At 43.6% G+C, this 15,901-nt stretch overlaps 1 protein-coding gene and 1 long non-coding RNA gene across 4 annotated transcripts in view; both read right to left on the bottom strand.

The window, feature by feature from the left end:
- Window positions 1–11,508: 11,508 nt before the first annotated feature.
- On the bottom strand, window positions 11,509–13,611 carry LOC138427563 (uncharacterized). The gene is made up of 2 exons (XR_011252060.1): window positions 13,221–13,611; window positions 11,509–12,143 (listed from the first exon to the last, which is right to left on the bottom strand). It is a non-coding gene; the product is annotated as an uncharacterized lncRNA (long non-coding RNA).
- Window positions 13,612–13,826: 215 nt separating this feature from the next.
- LGI1 (leucine rich glioma inactivated 1) overlaps window positions 13,827–15,901 on the bottom strand; it is a 37,674-nt gene continuing 35,599 nt past the window's right edge. For 2 of the 3 annotated variants that reach the window (XM_069567178.1, XM_069567179.1), the window contains one exon: window positions 13,827–15,017. In XM_069567178.1, the coding sequence (XP_069423279.1) occupies window positions 14,182–15,017 (836 nt within the window). In that variant the 3' untranslated portion in view covers window positions 13,827–14,181. The remainder of the gene's footprint in view (window positions 15,018–15,901) is intronic. The other variant, XM_069567181.1, reaches the window with a different exon arrangement.

The following is a 15,901-nucleotide window of genomic DNA, read 5'->3' as shown; positions in this document are numbered from 1 at the left end:
AAAGACTCATAGTTCCTGTCATTCTCCCCTGTGACCTGGGTGTCCCCCACCCCCACCCCCAGCCTCCCTGCATACCGTCCTGCCCTCTGTCTGCACTGGATCTTGGCTCCATCTCTCCCCACCCCTTCCTGCCTCAGCTCATCACCATGGTTACACAGGGAGCTGTTTCTGTGGTGCTCTCTTCCATAGCCTGCTTCTGAGATAATTTCCCCAGTGAATTCCATCTCTTCCTGGTTATCTCTGCCCTAATCCTCTTTCCATGAAGAAAAACAGACAGAGAGGGAGATGGTGGAAGAAAGAACCCCAGCATCTCTGATATCATTTTTTTTTTCTATCTGTAACCAGGAGACTTTCTTCAGCTGATGTTACCTCTTCTTCCTTTTTTCCTTCTTTAGTAGGAAAAGCCACTTCCCATCCCATGCTTCATTTAGGTGTAGAACCTAAATCTACTTTTAATACTTGGTTAACTACATGCCTTTGGATCTCATGGCTGTAATTTCAGTTAACAACTCTTTTCCTCTTTAAATGACTCAAATTCTGCAGACTAGAAGGGTCCATTTAGGATGGAAAAAGGAATTTCCTGTCCTGTCCTGTGGGGGAGACATCAAAATAGAAAACCACAGCCTGGCCAGCCTGGGCCACAGTGAGAGGTTTTAAAGGGCAGCCAAAGCCCAGCCAGGAGATGTCAAAGCCAAAGGCCCTGGAAGAAGGAACTTTCCAAGAGAGATGGAGTAGAAATGTCTCCAACAGCTTTAAAGCTGCAAAGATGACTCTAGAAAGCTTTAGGTGTGATAACATGGAAGAGATCAGAAACAGCAGGGTTTTGATAAGTTATTTGGCTTCCCATTTGCTTTATTTGGGGGTAATTTGAGATCCTGTGAGTTGGATTATTTTCCACATTCCTCATCAGATTTAGGATAACCTACTCTGATTATGCAAATGCTTGTCCAAAGGACGAGGCCAAATTATGTCAGTTTCTCCTGTAATTCTATGGAAACTATGATTCATAGGGCCCATTCTCAAAGAAGACTTGTTTCAAGTGAATACAGTCAAGCAACATTGTATTTTAATGTCACAAAAGGGCTGTTACCGATAGAAACACTTCATAGATTTCCCATGCCCTCCCCCACCCACTACCCTTAACACAGCTGCTTCTGGGTCTCTTCCAAAACACAAATTCGGGCACGCTCCTTCAGCCTAATCTGTCAGTTTCTGTGTTATTCTCCTCCGGTTCTGCTTGAGAAGAGTCCCCAAAATAGGACTCTGTTGAGAGGACTTGGGGAGAGGAAGAAATTGAGTAGAAGGAGGCAGAATTTTCTTTAGGTTTAGAGCCAGGACTTGACAGCGACAGTTTGGCCTAGTTAGACTAACAAAGTGTCATCAAAATAATTTCCTTTGGGACTTCCCTGGTGGTCTAGTGGCTAAGACTTTGTGCTGCCAGTGCAGGGGGTCTGGTCAGGGAACTAGATTCCACATACGGCAACTAAGAGTTTGCACGCCACAGCTAAAGATTCTGCATGCCACGATGAAGATCGAAGTTCTCCCATGCTGTTGCAACTGTGACTCGGTGCAGCCAAATAAATCAATAAGTATTTTTTAAAATTTCCTGTACTGCTCTGACCCATTAGGAATCTCATCTCAACCAACAATAACTATGAGTGATACTTGGTAACTGACCCAACACACACAAGGCTCGATGTTTCTCTCTATATTTAAGGGCAGTAAAATTCAATTACATATAGTCATCTCTAGCTTAACCAAAGAAGAAAGGGAGGCAACCAAGTAGACCCTCTCTCTGACTGTATGATCCTCACCGTGCTCAGCATCACTTGAATGAGAACACTGACCCTCTGGAGAAGAGGATGGAGGGTAGGTGATCTACTGGGAAGATGTTGTTTATCTCTCTTTGTTGTGAGGCTGGTGGACATTGGTGACCCAGGTGAAGCAAAGATAAATCTGCTAAGGCCTGCAGGGTAGGATGGGTGGCTGTTTCAGACTGAATTTAATTAATTGCTTATATCTTGGCTGAATCATTAGGAGTTTATGTTCTAGCCTTCAGGTCTGCATGATCCAATTTGCTGCTCTGATGGTTCTTCTTGGGATGACCAAGCTTTGGAGGATTAACCCAGTCTCTCAGGAGGCGTACCAGCAGATTGATTTCAGAACATCGGCTTCAAGGACAGACCTTCTGGGGTGTTGCTTTCCCCCTGATAAAGTATGTTTATAATACTAAAGCAAGATGCTATTTAAATATCTTTCCTCACTTTCAGATTCTTTCTCTGGGCCCCCCTGCCTTCTTCAACAGACTGAAACAAGACCTTGGCAAAATTTATTCAGCAAAATTTTAATTATTATTCTAGCTCTTGAACCCTGGTTGCCCCTGGAACTCTGTTCTTAGAATTTCCAGAACAGTTTCAGGAAAGGAAATCCCTTTCCCCAAACCTCCTTTCCCACTTCAGTTGTATTTTTTCCAGGGACCACCCTTTGCAGACATGATCTCCTGGAACTCAGATGTCCACAGCAGCTGCCACACAGTCTCTGGGGCCACCTGTAGGGGGAATCTGGTTCTGCTGCCCTCTGCTGACCACAGTGGGCTTGTTCTGCCTGTTAACCGTTGGGTCGCATCCCACCCCCCCCACCCCCCCCACAAAAACTGCAGTTCTTATCCGCCAAATTCTCCTTCCTCAGCAGTCCTTAACAGATACCAAGACCTCTTGTTATTAAGGAGCATGGCAGGAAGCCATGTTGCAGCTTCCAGGTAGAGTTTATCTCACATGCTCGGTGAGTGATTCTGGCTCCTATTATAAAGGATAATGGGTTATTTCTGGGAAGGACCCTGAAATATGACCAGAAAATGTCTGAGCTCATCAACTCTGCCCTGCCTCTCATTCGATTTGTTGTCAGATGGTAATATCTCTTGACCTTGCCCCCATGTTTTGTGATAGTTCCTACTGGGGGGCCTCTAAACACAAAGTGACTCACTACAGCATGATAATAATAATTACTATTGTTACGCTTTATCTGCTACAGCATCCTTGAAGTGGTAGCTGAGCACTGCAGAAATTTCAGATATCAGCGTCAGGTTGACCCTTTAAACAGAAAGCAAAGGGGAAAAGATTTGGAAAGCTACTAATGGCGGTAAAATTGGGTACTTGGAAATAAAGGACACTAGGTTTAAATGCCCCAACATACTGGGTTATCAGGGACCATTAATACATGTCAAATCTTATTTTATAATGTGGACTTCTTCAGAGTCTTGGGCTGGTCCCTCTTATCCTTCCCAGCACACTGATGCAGGCTGGAGTGAGATAACTGGGATGAACTTCTGGGAGGATCCACCTAAGCATAGCCGTTTTTGTTTGTCCTAAGAGAGCATTTTAGCAGATGAGTGCATGTAAAAGTGGTCTGTGCTCTGCCCCCACACCAGTGTAAATATTGTAAGCATGAACATCTGGTTCATATCACTGATGACTACAGGGCATATTTACCTTAGATTAGGGGGATGAGACAGCAAAATCCTCATCAAACCAATAGTGACGTCTCTAAGAGACGGCTGGGGTGGGACAGTGAGGGAGCTTAGTCCCCTTGAATCTCCATTTTTGGGAAAACTTTCCTTTTAAAAAGTTTTTTAAGTATTATATGAAAATAGATTTTTAAAAAGTCAAATGGAATTGCAATAAAAATAGTAGTAGCAGCCAGTGCACTTTGTCGAGGCTCTTTTCACCTCTGATACAGAGTAACGTTCATGAAATGGTTATTCCGTCAAAGCATGTATCAGCCTACAAAGATCATAATGACTTGGAGCAGTACTCTCAGTAGCATGAAGAAGACAGAAACCTTTATTATTTTAAGCCAGTAATATCTGAGTTCTTCCAAAGGACTACCATCTACCCCAGCCTATTTTGACTGATACAATCGATGCAAGTACAGTGGTCAATCACTAGGGCTCTGATTTCAGATGGATTTGTTTGTTTGTTTGTTTGTTTTTAATTGAAAGAAAGTGAAAGTCACTCAGTCATGTCCAACTCTTTGTGACCCTATGGACTATATAGTTCTCCAGGCCAGAATACTGGAATGGATAGCCTTTCCCTTCTCCAGGGGATCTTCCCAACTCAGGGATCGAACCCAGGTCTCCTGCATTGCAGGTGAATTCTTTACCAGCTGAGCCACTAGGGAAGCCCTTTTTAATTGAAGCATATTTTATTTACAATATTGCATTAGCTTCAGTTGTCCACCATGGTGATTCAGTATTTTTGCAGATTATATTCCATTATAGGTTATTATGTACTATACAGTATATCATTGTTATTTATCTATTTGATGTATAGTAACTTGTATCTGTTAATCCCATACCCTTAATTTGTCCCTCCTCCCTTACCACTCCCCTTTGGTAACCTCAAATTCATTTTCTATGTCTGTGAAGTACAGACCTGGATTTGAATCTGGGCTCTGCTGTCTCCTAGCTGTATGCCTTAGACAGGCTTCTGAAACTTCCTGAACTTCATGTCCTTCTCTAGAAAATAGTGATAATCATGGGATTTTTGCAAGGCTTGGATGACTAAATACATGTAAAACATTCAATACATGTTCTGCACAGAATAAATGCTCAGTAAGTGGTAGCTTTCGATGATTAACAGTGTTTTTAGCCCATTTAACACCAGTTCACAGGTAACATGGGGATACCCAGGTGGAGCTGGTGGTAAAGAACTGCCTGCCAATGAAGGAGACATAAGAGATGCAGGTTTGATCCCTGGGTGGGAAAGATCCCCTGGAGGAGGGCATGGCAACCCACTCCAGTATTCTTGCCTGGAGAATCCCATGGACAGAGGAGCCTGGTGGCCTACAGCCCATGGGGTCACAGACTCGGACACGACTGAAGTGACTGAGCATGCACTCACAGGTAACATAAATACAGAAAGAATGTGTGTGAGCTGGCAGAGCTATTGCATTAGATGGAGTACCGCCTTTTAGGAGATATAGAAAAGAGTAAGTTCTTCAAGCTTTGTGGTGAAAATAAGTGCACATATGACTATTTTGTGATAGTGGAGAGGAAGGGGCCTTTATATTTGGTCTTTCCAAATAGTATCTCTGCTTGTTCACACTCCATTCAGAGAACAAGTCTTTTTTACTAAACCTTGATGAATTCTGTGCTAAAAATACTCTATTCCCATTTGGTGCAGTGAAATGTCATATCCATTAAACACCAACATACCAAATGCTGCGTGCAGAGCCTCAGCCCAGCAAATTCAAATCAACAGGATATTGTGCTCATCCTCATCTTCTTCATACTGTGCGTCTCAGCAGATAATTCTGAAGGATTATCTAAGGCTTAATTGTTATCTTAATCTTTTAAATTTTAAAATTAAAGAACTCATGTACTCCAACGAATTCACTTTTATAATTTTATTTATTTTTGGCTGTTCTGGGTCTTCGTGGCTATGTGGGCTTTTCTCTACTTGGATCAAGCAGGGGCTGCTCTCTTGTTGCAGGGGATGGGCTCTAGAGGGTGTGGGCTTCAGCAGCTGGGTCTCCTGGGCTCTAGAGCCCTAACTCAGTAATTGTGGTGCACACAGGCTTAGTTGCTCTGCAGCCTGTGGAATCTTCCCAAATCCAGGATCAAACTCATGTCTCCTGCACTAGCAGGCAGCTTCTTTACCACTGAGCCACCAGAGAAGCCCCCAAATTCCCTTTTAAAAAAGGAAGTTGTGGCCTGAGGATAAAAATGATTTCTCAAGGTCACAAACATATAAAAGTGACAGTACTGGGCCAAGATCTCCTAACATCCAAGCTAATTTTTCCCCCGTAATAACACAGAGATACAGAGCTTGCAGAACTGGAAGGACCTGATCCAGTTCCAATAAATTATAGAGAAAATTGAGGCCAAAAGAAACTTAGAATGTTTCACCCCAGGCAGTACTTGAAGCCATCACGTTCTAGAGTTTTGGGCCAGCACGTTCTAGAGTTTTCGGCCAACTTTTGTAATCACAGTCTTGGTGCTCTTGATGTGTCACTGGTCAGTCCAATGTGGTTATTTAGACTAGGGGCCCCAAGATCCCAGTTAACGGACTGGAAATGCGCTATCAATATTAGAATCACCTTAGTGATGTTTAAAAATAAAAATTCCTGGATCCCAGACTTTGAAGATTCAGTTTTAGCGAATGTGAGACGAGGTCCCCAGAATCCGTATGGTTAGTTAGTTTGTTAGTTAATCTGTATAGTTAGTTTGCTTTCCAACTGATTCGGAGGGACATCCAGATAGGGGAACCATTATTAACAGAAGTCAGTGCTTCATGTTCTGTTTTCTGCTGAGACTGACCTGTGATCATTTACAGCTGATGACGAGATACATATGGGAAAGCTTAGTCAGGGAAAGTCCTGGGCCACCAAGGAGCCTCTGAGATTTTAATCTGCAAAACCAACCTAAAGGTAATTAGAGCAAAGACAGAGCTGCTCTCGCCAGATGGAGATTGATCTGAAATGGAAACACGTCCAGGAGAACAGAAAGTGATCTAGGAACACTCGGCCTCATCTCCCAGGCACGGGTGGCCGCTAAATCAGAATTGGCAGCTTGACTTCTCTTGGGAAAACATCCTTTTAAAATAAAGGTTATCCGTTTAAATATTTTAAAACAGAATATTTGAGAGAACACCATTTTTAAATGTATATAGAAATTGTAACAATGAATCATCATGAATAATAGACAAAGATAGGAGGTTCTGTTTAGTCAAGTTTCACAAATAAGAGCTGGAAGGGCTCTCTGAAACCTTTTAGTGAAAGAATTCTAAGCACATCTGAGGGTGTGGCTTCTCCTCTGGTAAGTTTTTCTCTAAGTAGAGGATCTCAATAGAGATCACACCTCCTGCTGATGACTTTTGTTATTTTACCTGTATAGCATCCTTTCCGTCTTTTTAACAGCACTCTAGTTTTGCTTTAGAGAATTGCTCTTACCTTACTGTCATTCCACATGGTTCTCATCCATGGGTTCCAGGAGTGGGCACCTGACCCAAGCTTGGCCAGTCAGAGCACTCTATCCTTAACCAAAGCAACTGCTTCAGGGATGGGCACTTGGCCAATGAGCATCAGCCCCCAACCTTTGCTAGAACTACTGAGAAAGAGGTTATGGGCATGGCTAAACTGGCAATAGAAGGGGGAAAAAGTGGAAGCAGTGACAGATTTTCTTTTCTTGGGCTCCTAAATCACTGCAGATGGTGACTGCAGCCATGAAGGAAAGTTATGGCAAACCTAGATAGCGTATTAAAAAGCAGAGACATCACTTTGCTGACAAAGTCTGTATAGTCAAAGCTATGGTTTTTCCAGTAGTCATGTACGAATGTGAGAATTGGACCATAAAGAAAGCTGAGCACCAAAGAATTGATGCTTTCGAATTGTGATGCTGGAGAAGACTCTTGAGAGTCCCTTGGACTGAAAGGAGATCGAACTAGTTAATCCTGAAGGAAATCAATCCTGAATATTCATTGGAAGGACTGATGCTGAAGCTGAAGGTCCAATACTTTGACCACCTAATTCGAAGAGCCGACTCATTGGAAAAGACCCTGATGCTGGGAAAGATTGAAGGCAAAAGGGGAAGAGGGTGGCAGAGGATAAGATGGTTAAATACCATCACTGACTGAATGGACGTGAATCTGAGCAAACTCCAGGAGATAGTGAAGGAGAGGGGAGCCTGGTATGCTGCAGTCTATGTGGTCGAAAAGAGTCAGATATGACTTAGTGACTGAACAACAACATCAACAAAACCGGCAAGAGGCAACATCGGAGCTGCTGGGGGTGTCTTTCTGCCAAGAATGCAGAGACTGCCTTAGGAAGAAGTCAGCATGAAGGGAAACAGAGCCAAAAGTCAGAGAGAGACAGATGAATGATAATATCATATTCACACCCAGTCCAGGTTTTTCTGAAACTAGATGCATTTTGATGTTTAAACTAGTTCAGCTGGATTTCAGCAACTGAAAACCAAAAAAATCCTGACCACTGTATCTCCTCAGGGATCAGAAACTGGGGTTGCAAAATGGTCATGTGTCTGTGGGAATTTATACAGATAATTCTTAAATACTCATTAAGTGTGGACAGGTTTGAAGACAGGAAATGGGATTAGGCTTTTCTTCACTAGACCTCTGGTAGTTGAGAATGATTTCCTGCTAGCTGAGGAAACTTGGCCAGCATCACACAGCCTCAATACAATAAACCCCTGTGAACCCGATTCTATCTTAGGAAAAAGCAACGGTACATATCAAAACAAACCGGCTCTATTTGATCATTATTCATATTTTACAGAAAGATTAACTCACCCAGGGTCACAGAACTAATAAGCGGCCACATTAAGATGTAAGCTTGGTCTGTTTGAGTCTGAAACACATGGCATTAACTACTGCCCTAAAGAGAAAGTTGACGGGGGCACCATCAGGATAGACCTACCGGCAAAAAGGGGGAAATATGAGTCACATTTCACTTCTCATATAGGACTTACTTTTGCCTCTTTAATGTCTCTGCATGCTGCCTTTTAGAAATAAGCCCCAGTTCAGTTCAGTTCAGTCGTGTCCGACTCCTCCAGCCATCTCATCCTCTGTCGTCCCCTTCTCCTCCTGCCCCCAATCCCTCCCAGCATCAAGTCTTTTCCAATGAGTCAACTCTTTGCATGAGGTGGCCAAAGTACTGGAGTTTCAGCTGTAGCATCATTCCTTCCAAAGAAATGTATGCAAATCCTTTAAGTGTAGGGACAATTTCTTGCTCATTTTTGCTTTGAGTTGTATACCATAGTGTTTTGCACATAGTAGGTGGTCAATAAACTTTTTCAGTGAAATTAAACTTTCTCTCTCCATAGGTGTAGGTATACAGTTTGAGTAGCAGAAAGAAAAGAGAGAAATATCTAGTACTTGCCATCGTATCTACATTATAGTACATTGTGCCTAAGTGTTCTGACTTAGTTGAAAATAATTTTGTGACAAGCAAAGAAAGCCACGCAAAGTAATATAAAACAAAATGTGTATGTGTGTGTATGTATGTATGTATGTAGTGGCTTGTTAATAGAAGGCTAGAGAAGTATCTCAAGGAATTCAACAGCAGGGAACAACACCATTGGATCTCATGAGGGATGGAGTGGAAAATGGGCAATCACTAGGAATAAGGGTGCCTCACTGCACCCCCCCTGCAACCTTCTTCCTCATCTATCTCCCTCTGGGGTGGATGCTGTGTTGTGCTGCCTAGATCCTCATTCAGGAATAAATGACTTATTTCCCCAGCTTCTGGAACTACCACCAGAAGATGGGTCTCTACTGTCTGCCCTCTTCGGGGATTGCCTTGGCTGAAAAAAACAGCCTCACTAAGGCCATGCTTTCTTCCAGGGACAGCACACCTCTGATAGAGTTATGAAGGTCTGATCCCCTTGGTCCACCTTGGGAAAACTGAGAAAGGACATTTCAGCTCTAGAGCAACCTACAGGGTTGCTTTTGTTAGAACTGCATCACAATTCAGTGGCTCTTTTTGCCAAATCCTAATTCCTTCTCCCTTCCAGGTATTGTTCTCAAAGGTACTGCCTAATACTTAACTTCTCAGAGTCTGGTTCTCAGGTGACCCAAGCTGGGACTCCAAGCCTCCCCATCTTCTTCCCGTCCTCTCTCTGCCTTTCCTTTTAATTTGTTTATTTGACTGTGTTGGGTCTTAGATGCAGCCTACGGGATCTCTACTGCATCCTGCAGGACCTTTCATTGGGCACACGGACTCTCTAGTTGTGACATGGGGGCTCCAGAGTGCCTGGGCTCAGTGACTGCAGCCCACGGGCTTAGTTGCTCAAAGTGGCATGTGGGATCTTAGTTCCCCAACCAGGGACTGAACCGGTGTTGCCTGCATTGCAAGGCAGATTCCTAACCACTGGACCGCTAGCAAAGTCCCCTCCCTACCTTTCTACTCTGCGCGTTCCCCTTTCCCTTTTCTTACCCCTTCTCTCTCTTCTTCCCTTCTTTTTCCTCTCCCTCCCTCTCTCCCTTAGACTGTGTAGTTTCTCACCCCTGCTTCTTTCTGTGCTTTGGCTTCATTTTCTTCTCTGCTCCTCTGGTTTGTAGACCACTGTGGCTGCTCCAAACTGGAGTGGTGCCTCAGACACCATCGTTGTAGCATATGCTTTTGGTTACCCACCCGGATGCCCTTTGCTAGGTTGGTGAACTCATCCTGTAGCATGGCTGCTCATACTGGTTCCCGTCTCTGGAAGTGCCCTTAGCCAATTGGAAACTTCTCAGCTGGAGATGCCTGAGAGGTTATGCCCACGCATCCTTTGGTCCCTGATCATCAGATGGGGGATATAAATGTCCACCCTCTTTGCCTCAAGGCAGAACACATTCTGTGGTTCAATTCATTCATGCTTTAGAGATCCCCTTGGGTTCAGGCTGAAGCCAGACTTCTCCTGAAAGTACATCTTTACATCTTCCCTGCCCTGTGCTCCCCCTGTCCCTTACCTAAGAGCACTCCTTCAGTAAATCCCCCTGCTTCAAGGGAACGTGATTTAAGATCATCCCTTTACTGGTGTGGTGCCTGGGACCAACTGACTCAGACTCTGCTGCTCTAGTTCCAAATATCCAGGAGGGAGGATGGACTGGCTCAGGCTGAGCCAGCCCAGCTTCTGTATTGGGCACTTAGATTGAGATTTAGGTGTTCAGTCATTTACGGCTGGGTATAAATGACCCAGTTGCATAGTACAGGGTAGATGAGGGGTACACGGAGAGAGGGCAACTCTCAGAAAAGTCGATTCCTGCAAGAGTGGTCCTGACCACATGTCCTCCTTCTCAGTCTTTCTTGAATTTATCGTCTCAGTCAGCCTCCTCATTCCTCACCTCTCTCCCCATCTGCAATCCCAGGTGCCAATCAGAGGGTTAGATTTTGAAAGGTAGTACCATGTAATGGAGAAAGGACTAGGCTGAGTGTCAGGAGGCCTGGGTTGTAACTTGCTTCACATCTGTGGGTCTCAGTTTTGAGGTAAATTAGATAGTTTCTTTGCTGACTTAAATAGTCAATGCCTCTTTTAAAGCAAATGGCCAGAATCTAGATCCAAAATCTCTGCATCTCTAAAGTCAGCAGAGTGCCTGGCAGAGTCTGAACACCATTAACATATAGAAAACAGGAGGTAGCCTTTAGAAATGAAACGGCAATGAATTACATCAAAGCAACAAGGTAGAACATGAGTCCAAAGCATACAATATTCTGGGTGTGGGGCCCACTAGTAGTAACTGGTACTTGCATGCTCAGTTGCTTCAGTCATGTCCGACTCTTTGCAACTCTGGGGACTGTAGCCCGCCAGGTTCCTCTGTCCAGGGGATTTCCCAGGCAAGAATACTGGAGTGGGTTGCCGTTTCCTCTTCCAGGGGATCTTCCCCACCCAGGGAACGAACCCTTGTCTCCTGTGTCCCCTGCATTGCAGCTGGAGTCTTTACCATTTTGTGCTGTTCTCTGCTAAGCACGTCATGTGCTATTCTGATTATTGCTGCTAAAAAGTCACTCCAAAACTTGGCCTTTTAAAATAATGATTTTATTATGCTCATAGATACTGTGGGTCAGGAATTTGGACAGAGCATCATAGGAATGGCTTGTCTCTGTTCCATGATTTCTGGATCTTCAGTAGGGAATATTTGCCAGTCTGTGGTGACTTGACAGCTGAGAGCTGAAATCACCTGGAGGCATCTTCGCTCACAAAAGGGGTGGCTGATGTGGCGGTTGGCTGAGACCTCATCTGGGGCTGTTGACCAAAGCTTGGGCTTCCTCAGAGTGGTGGCCTTGGGCTAATAGGACTTTGTATGCAGCAGCTCAGGCCTCCAAAAGAGATCCTTCCAGTTTCACAAGGCAGAATCTTCATTGTTTTTATGACTTCCCTTCAAAACTCAAACTGCATCATTTCCACTACATTTTATCAGTCACCAGGCCATCCAGATGGAAGGATCAAGAAATTAGGCGTCATGTCTTGATGGGGTTAGGGCAAGGTTCTCATAGAGCCTGTAGGATGGGAAATATCGTTGTGGCTGTATTTGTAAAATTCAGTTCACCATGTGAGCCTTGTTTCATTTAATCCTTCTGTTGTCCTTGGAGTAGGCATCGTTGTCCTTACAGATGAAGAAACTGAGGCTCAGCGAGGTCATGTAACTTGCCTGTGGACAAAGCCAGTACATGACAGGACAGGACTTAAACCCAATCTGTACCAAGCGCGTGTTCTCTAACAGAGGTGCATGCTAAGTTGCTTCAGTTGTGTCCAACTCTTTGCAACAACATGGACTGTACCCTGCCAGGCTCCTCTATCCATGGAATGCTCTAGGCAAGAATACTGGAGTGGGTTGGCATGCCCTCCTCCAGGGGATCTTCCTGACTAGGGGATCGAACCTGCGAGTCTTAAGTCTCCTGCACTGACAGGCATGTTCTTTAGCATGAGCACCACCAGGGAAGCCCTCCTCTAACACACATGTGCTGCTTATCGGACAGAGGAACGAAGACAGTCAGACATTCGAAGGCCAGATCTCCCTATGTGCGGGATTGGGAGTGGGTGAGTCTTCTTCTTGTCCCCCCATAACCCTGATGTCAGAGTTGATATCTTCCCCATGTGGTAAAGGAATCTGGTTCCTATGCATAACTCCCCAAGGTGTTGCTTCCCAGAGACTATGTAACTATTAGGTGTACCTTTAATGCCTCAAGTTTGCCAGATACATGCTGCCAGAGTTGCTGTCTGTCCCACCTGCCCCTGTAGTCATTCAGCAAAAGAGTCTGAGGAACAGTAAGCCAGAGGAAGCTCTGATCCCCTCCATGAGGGCAGCACACAGAACCAAATCATGCCAAGAATATCTCCTCTGCCCAGATTCCCTTTGAAATCATCTCTTCCCTTTATGTTCAAACAAGGACCCCTTCTTCCAGGAACTCATCTTGGGCACTCCTCTGACACTTAAAATCAGAATGTTTAGGTGATGCTTGGCACTCACAGCTTATTTTGTAGTTTTTTGTGTCCCAATCATCCTGTGAGTCTTCTAAGACCCCACAGGTCAAGCACTATGCTCTATTCCTCAGTTTTCCTCCCCAAACCACAGAAAAGATACCCCATTAGTAGGTACTCAGTAAATATGACTGATTAGATCAAAGGGCCTTGTGAAGTTTATTATTTAGTTTATAATAGGTGCATCTTCAAAAGTAGTTTTTGAGAACCTACTCTATCAAAGGCATTGTGCGAGGTGCTAACATACCATGTGATCCAGGAGCAGGAATTCAGAAAGTCAGATCTGAGCCTTGTGGGCACTCAGCAGTATGTCAGTAACGTGTCAGAACTGATGTCGAGAAGCAGAGCATCCTCGGTCAGACTGAGGCCTTTGTAGCAGATACACCTGATGCAAGTGCTGTAAGGCTGCAATCTCTGCCAGCTGTCAGGTGATTTGAGAGTCGGACATTTAGAAGTCCCTGAAGAAGGCTTTAAAAATCCAAAATCTTGAATTTAGTGTCTATAAATTCTCCAAATGATGTTTTTAGCTGGAGCTATCAGATAGGAAAGGATGGGCCTAACTGTCTAATTAGCCATCTTGTAACAGGCAAATTTCTGTACTCTTTTTCCATTTGTCTCTATTTCACCCCAAAGTGTTCCCCAAAGCCATGCCCTTGAGAAACACGTCTGAATGTTCAAGCTCAGCTGATCAACCTGATAATAAATGATAGGCAATCAATATGAATGTTCATCTTCAATCACTATTTACTACATAAATTCTCAATCCAAATATAACCCCACTGTATAAAACTCTTTACTCAACATACTATCACCCAGAATAAAATAACTCCTGTAAGTAATTACCTTTGGGATATGAAAGAAAATGTAAACATTTTATTTGGCAGTTGTTTCTGAACACATGAATAAATAAATGGAAAAGTACATATTCATATTTCTTTTTGGAGTAACAGATACCATTAAACGCTTATTTACACATCTTCACTGCAAAGAACAGTTACACAATTCGGTTTTGTCTTATAAAAGGTAACTTCCCACACCACTGGACTGGACAGGTAAGGATGGAGATACGAGTAGTGCTTGGTTCTAGCAGTCTCAATGTTTGGAAGGCATTCATTTGCAAGTGTGAAAAGAAGAGTCATCATGCATTTGAGTTCATCCGGATCAGGTACTGTAGAAAGTTACTGATGGCAGCCACAGAATTTGGTGTGTCATGCGCTTAAGTCAACTATGACATGTTTGTAAATCTGTGTGTTTCCCTTAAAACTGGAAGCAAAAAGAAAATTGCGTTTATTAATGGACACATGCGTGAATGATCTTGGTGCCTGAACATTTAATTCCTGAAATTTCACAAATTTGGCTTTCTCTGCATCCCAGTTATACACTTGAGTAAAGGAATAATCACTTCCAAGAATTGCATATTGATAGTTATTTATCTGAAGAGGCTGGAACACCATGGATCCTCGTGATGGCATCCTCTGAATATCCTGAAATGAGGAGCCTCCCCATTTCATTACTTTGGAATCACCAATGAATCTTGTCAAGCAAATGTACACATCGCCTTTCACTGAAAAGTGCTTAACGGCATACACATCCTCCATGTTAGGGATGTCAGTTTGGTTAGTGAATAATTGTATTGCTTTGTTCCACTGATAAATGACAGGACGCTGGGAACTACTGGACAGTATTAAATGAGGCGTTCTGAGAGTCTGAGGTGTTCTGGCTATTTCTAGATATTCCACATCAGTATCCCTGTACCATGCATGTAAAGATTGATGGGAGTAGAATCCATTTCCGTTCCATTTATAAATGGTAGTGAAACCAGCTTTTGAACTGTCAGCAACAACGAAGTACCAGTTGTTTTCAATCTTGAATGTTTCAATGTCATTGGGTTTTCGGATTTTGAGGATTTCAATATCCTGGATTTTTATGAATTTATTTGCAAAACTGTCTCGCTTATAGATGTGAGAGCCGCCAAACAGCTGGGCCACAATGACATAGAGCTGAGTTTCAATGACTATAGGCTTGCACACTACAGTGGACGTGCCTGGGAAAGACAAATGAGAGATTAGGAGGATGGCCATCCTCTTTGGGAGCACGTTAATACACAGGCTGAGACCATGCAGCTGCCACCAAAATCTTGTTTCAGCCTGAAATAAGAGATTTCTTTGGTTGATTAGGCAAAGTCAGTTTTTTAATCAGATCCAGTGGCAACAAGACTGTGCCTTTTTGCCTCATGGAGCCTTGTTACCAACAACAGAGTTGTCTTGTCACATCCAATGTGTACTAGACATTCAGGACACATGGCTACAGCTTGAGTTTTCCCTCTCATTTCTTCTTCTTCATTGTCTTTAATTTAAAAAAAATTTTTTTTGGCTGCACCACGTGGCATGTGGGAGCTTAGTTCCCCCACCAGGAGCTGAGCCTGCGCCCCATTCATTGGAAGTGCAGAGTCTTAACCTTTGAACTGCCAGGGAAGACGGCCAGTGAAGTCCCTCTTCTTTGTCTTTTTTCTTTTTTTTTTGGCCAAGCCACACATGGATCTAAGTTCCCTCAACCAGGGATTGACCAGCGAAAGCAGTGAGTACTAACTACTGGACCGTCAGGGAGCTTCCTCTCCTCTCACTTCTTATAGAAAAGAATCATTGCTTTCCCTGACATATCATGAATTAGTCACAGTAATTCTAGTGGAAACTGCCATTTATTGAGCACCTACTTTGTGCTTTGCCAGATCATCTCATTAAATTTCCCATCAATCTTAAGAGATAAATATTATTATTACCCTTCCTTTTGCAGGTGAGCAGGCTGAAAGTCAGAGAGGTTCGATGCTGCTATAAGGCAGAGCTGAGATTCAAGCCTAAGGTTACCAGTGTCCCTATGCTTTTAACTTAACCAATAGTGAGGAGTTAGCTATATTGGGGCTTCCACCTT

This window comes from Ovis canadensis, chromosome 22 (genome assembly GCF_042477335.2).
Source record: "Ovis canadensis isolate MfBH-ARS-UI-01 breed Bighorn chromosome 22, ARS-UI_OviCan_v2, whole genome shotgun sequence".
Classification (NCBI taxonomy): domain Eukaryota; kingdom Metazoa; phylum Chordata; class Mammalia; order Artiodactyla; family Bovidae; genus Ovis; species Ovis canadensis.
Note: the sequence above shows the minus strand (reverse complement) of the source record. Positions and strands in the feature narration are given on the sequence as shown.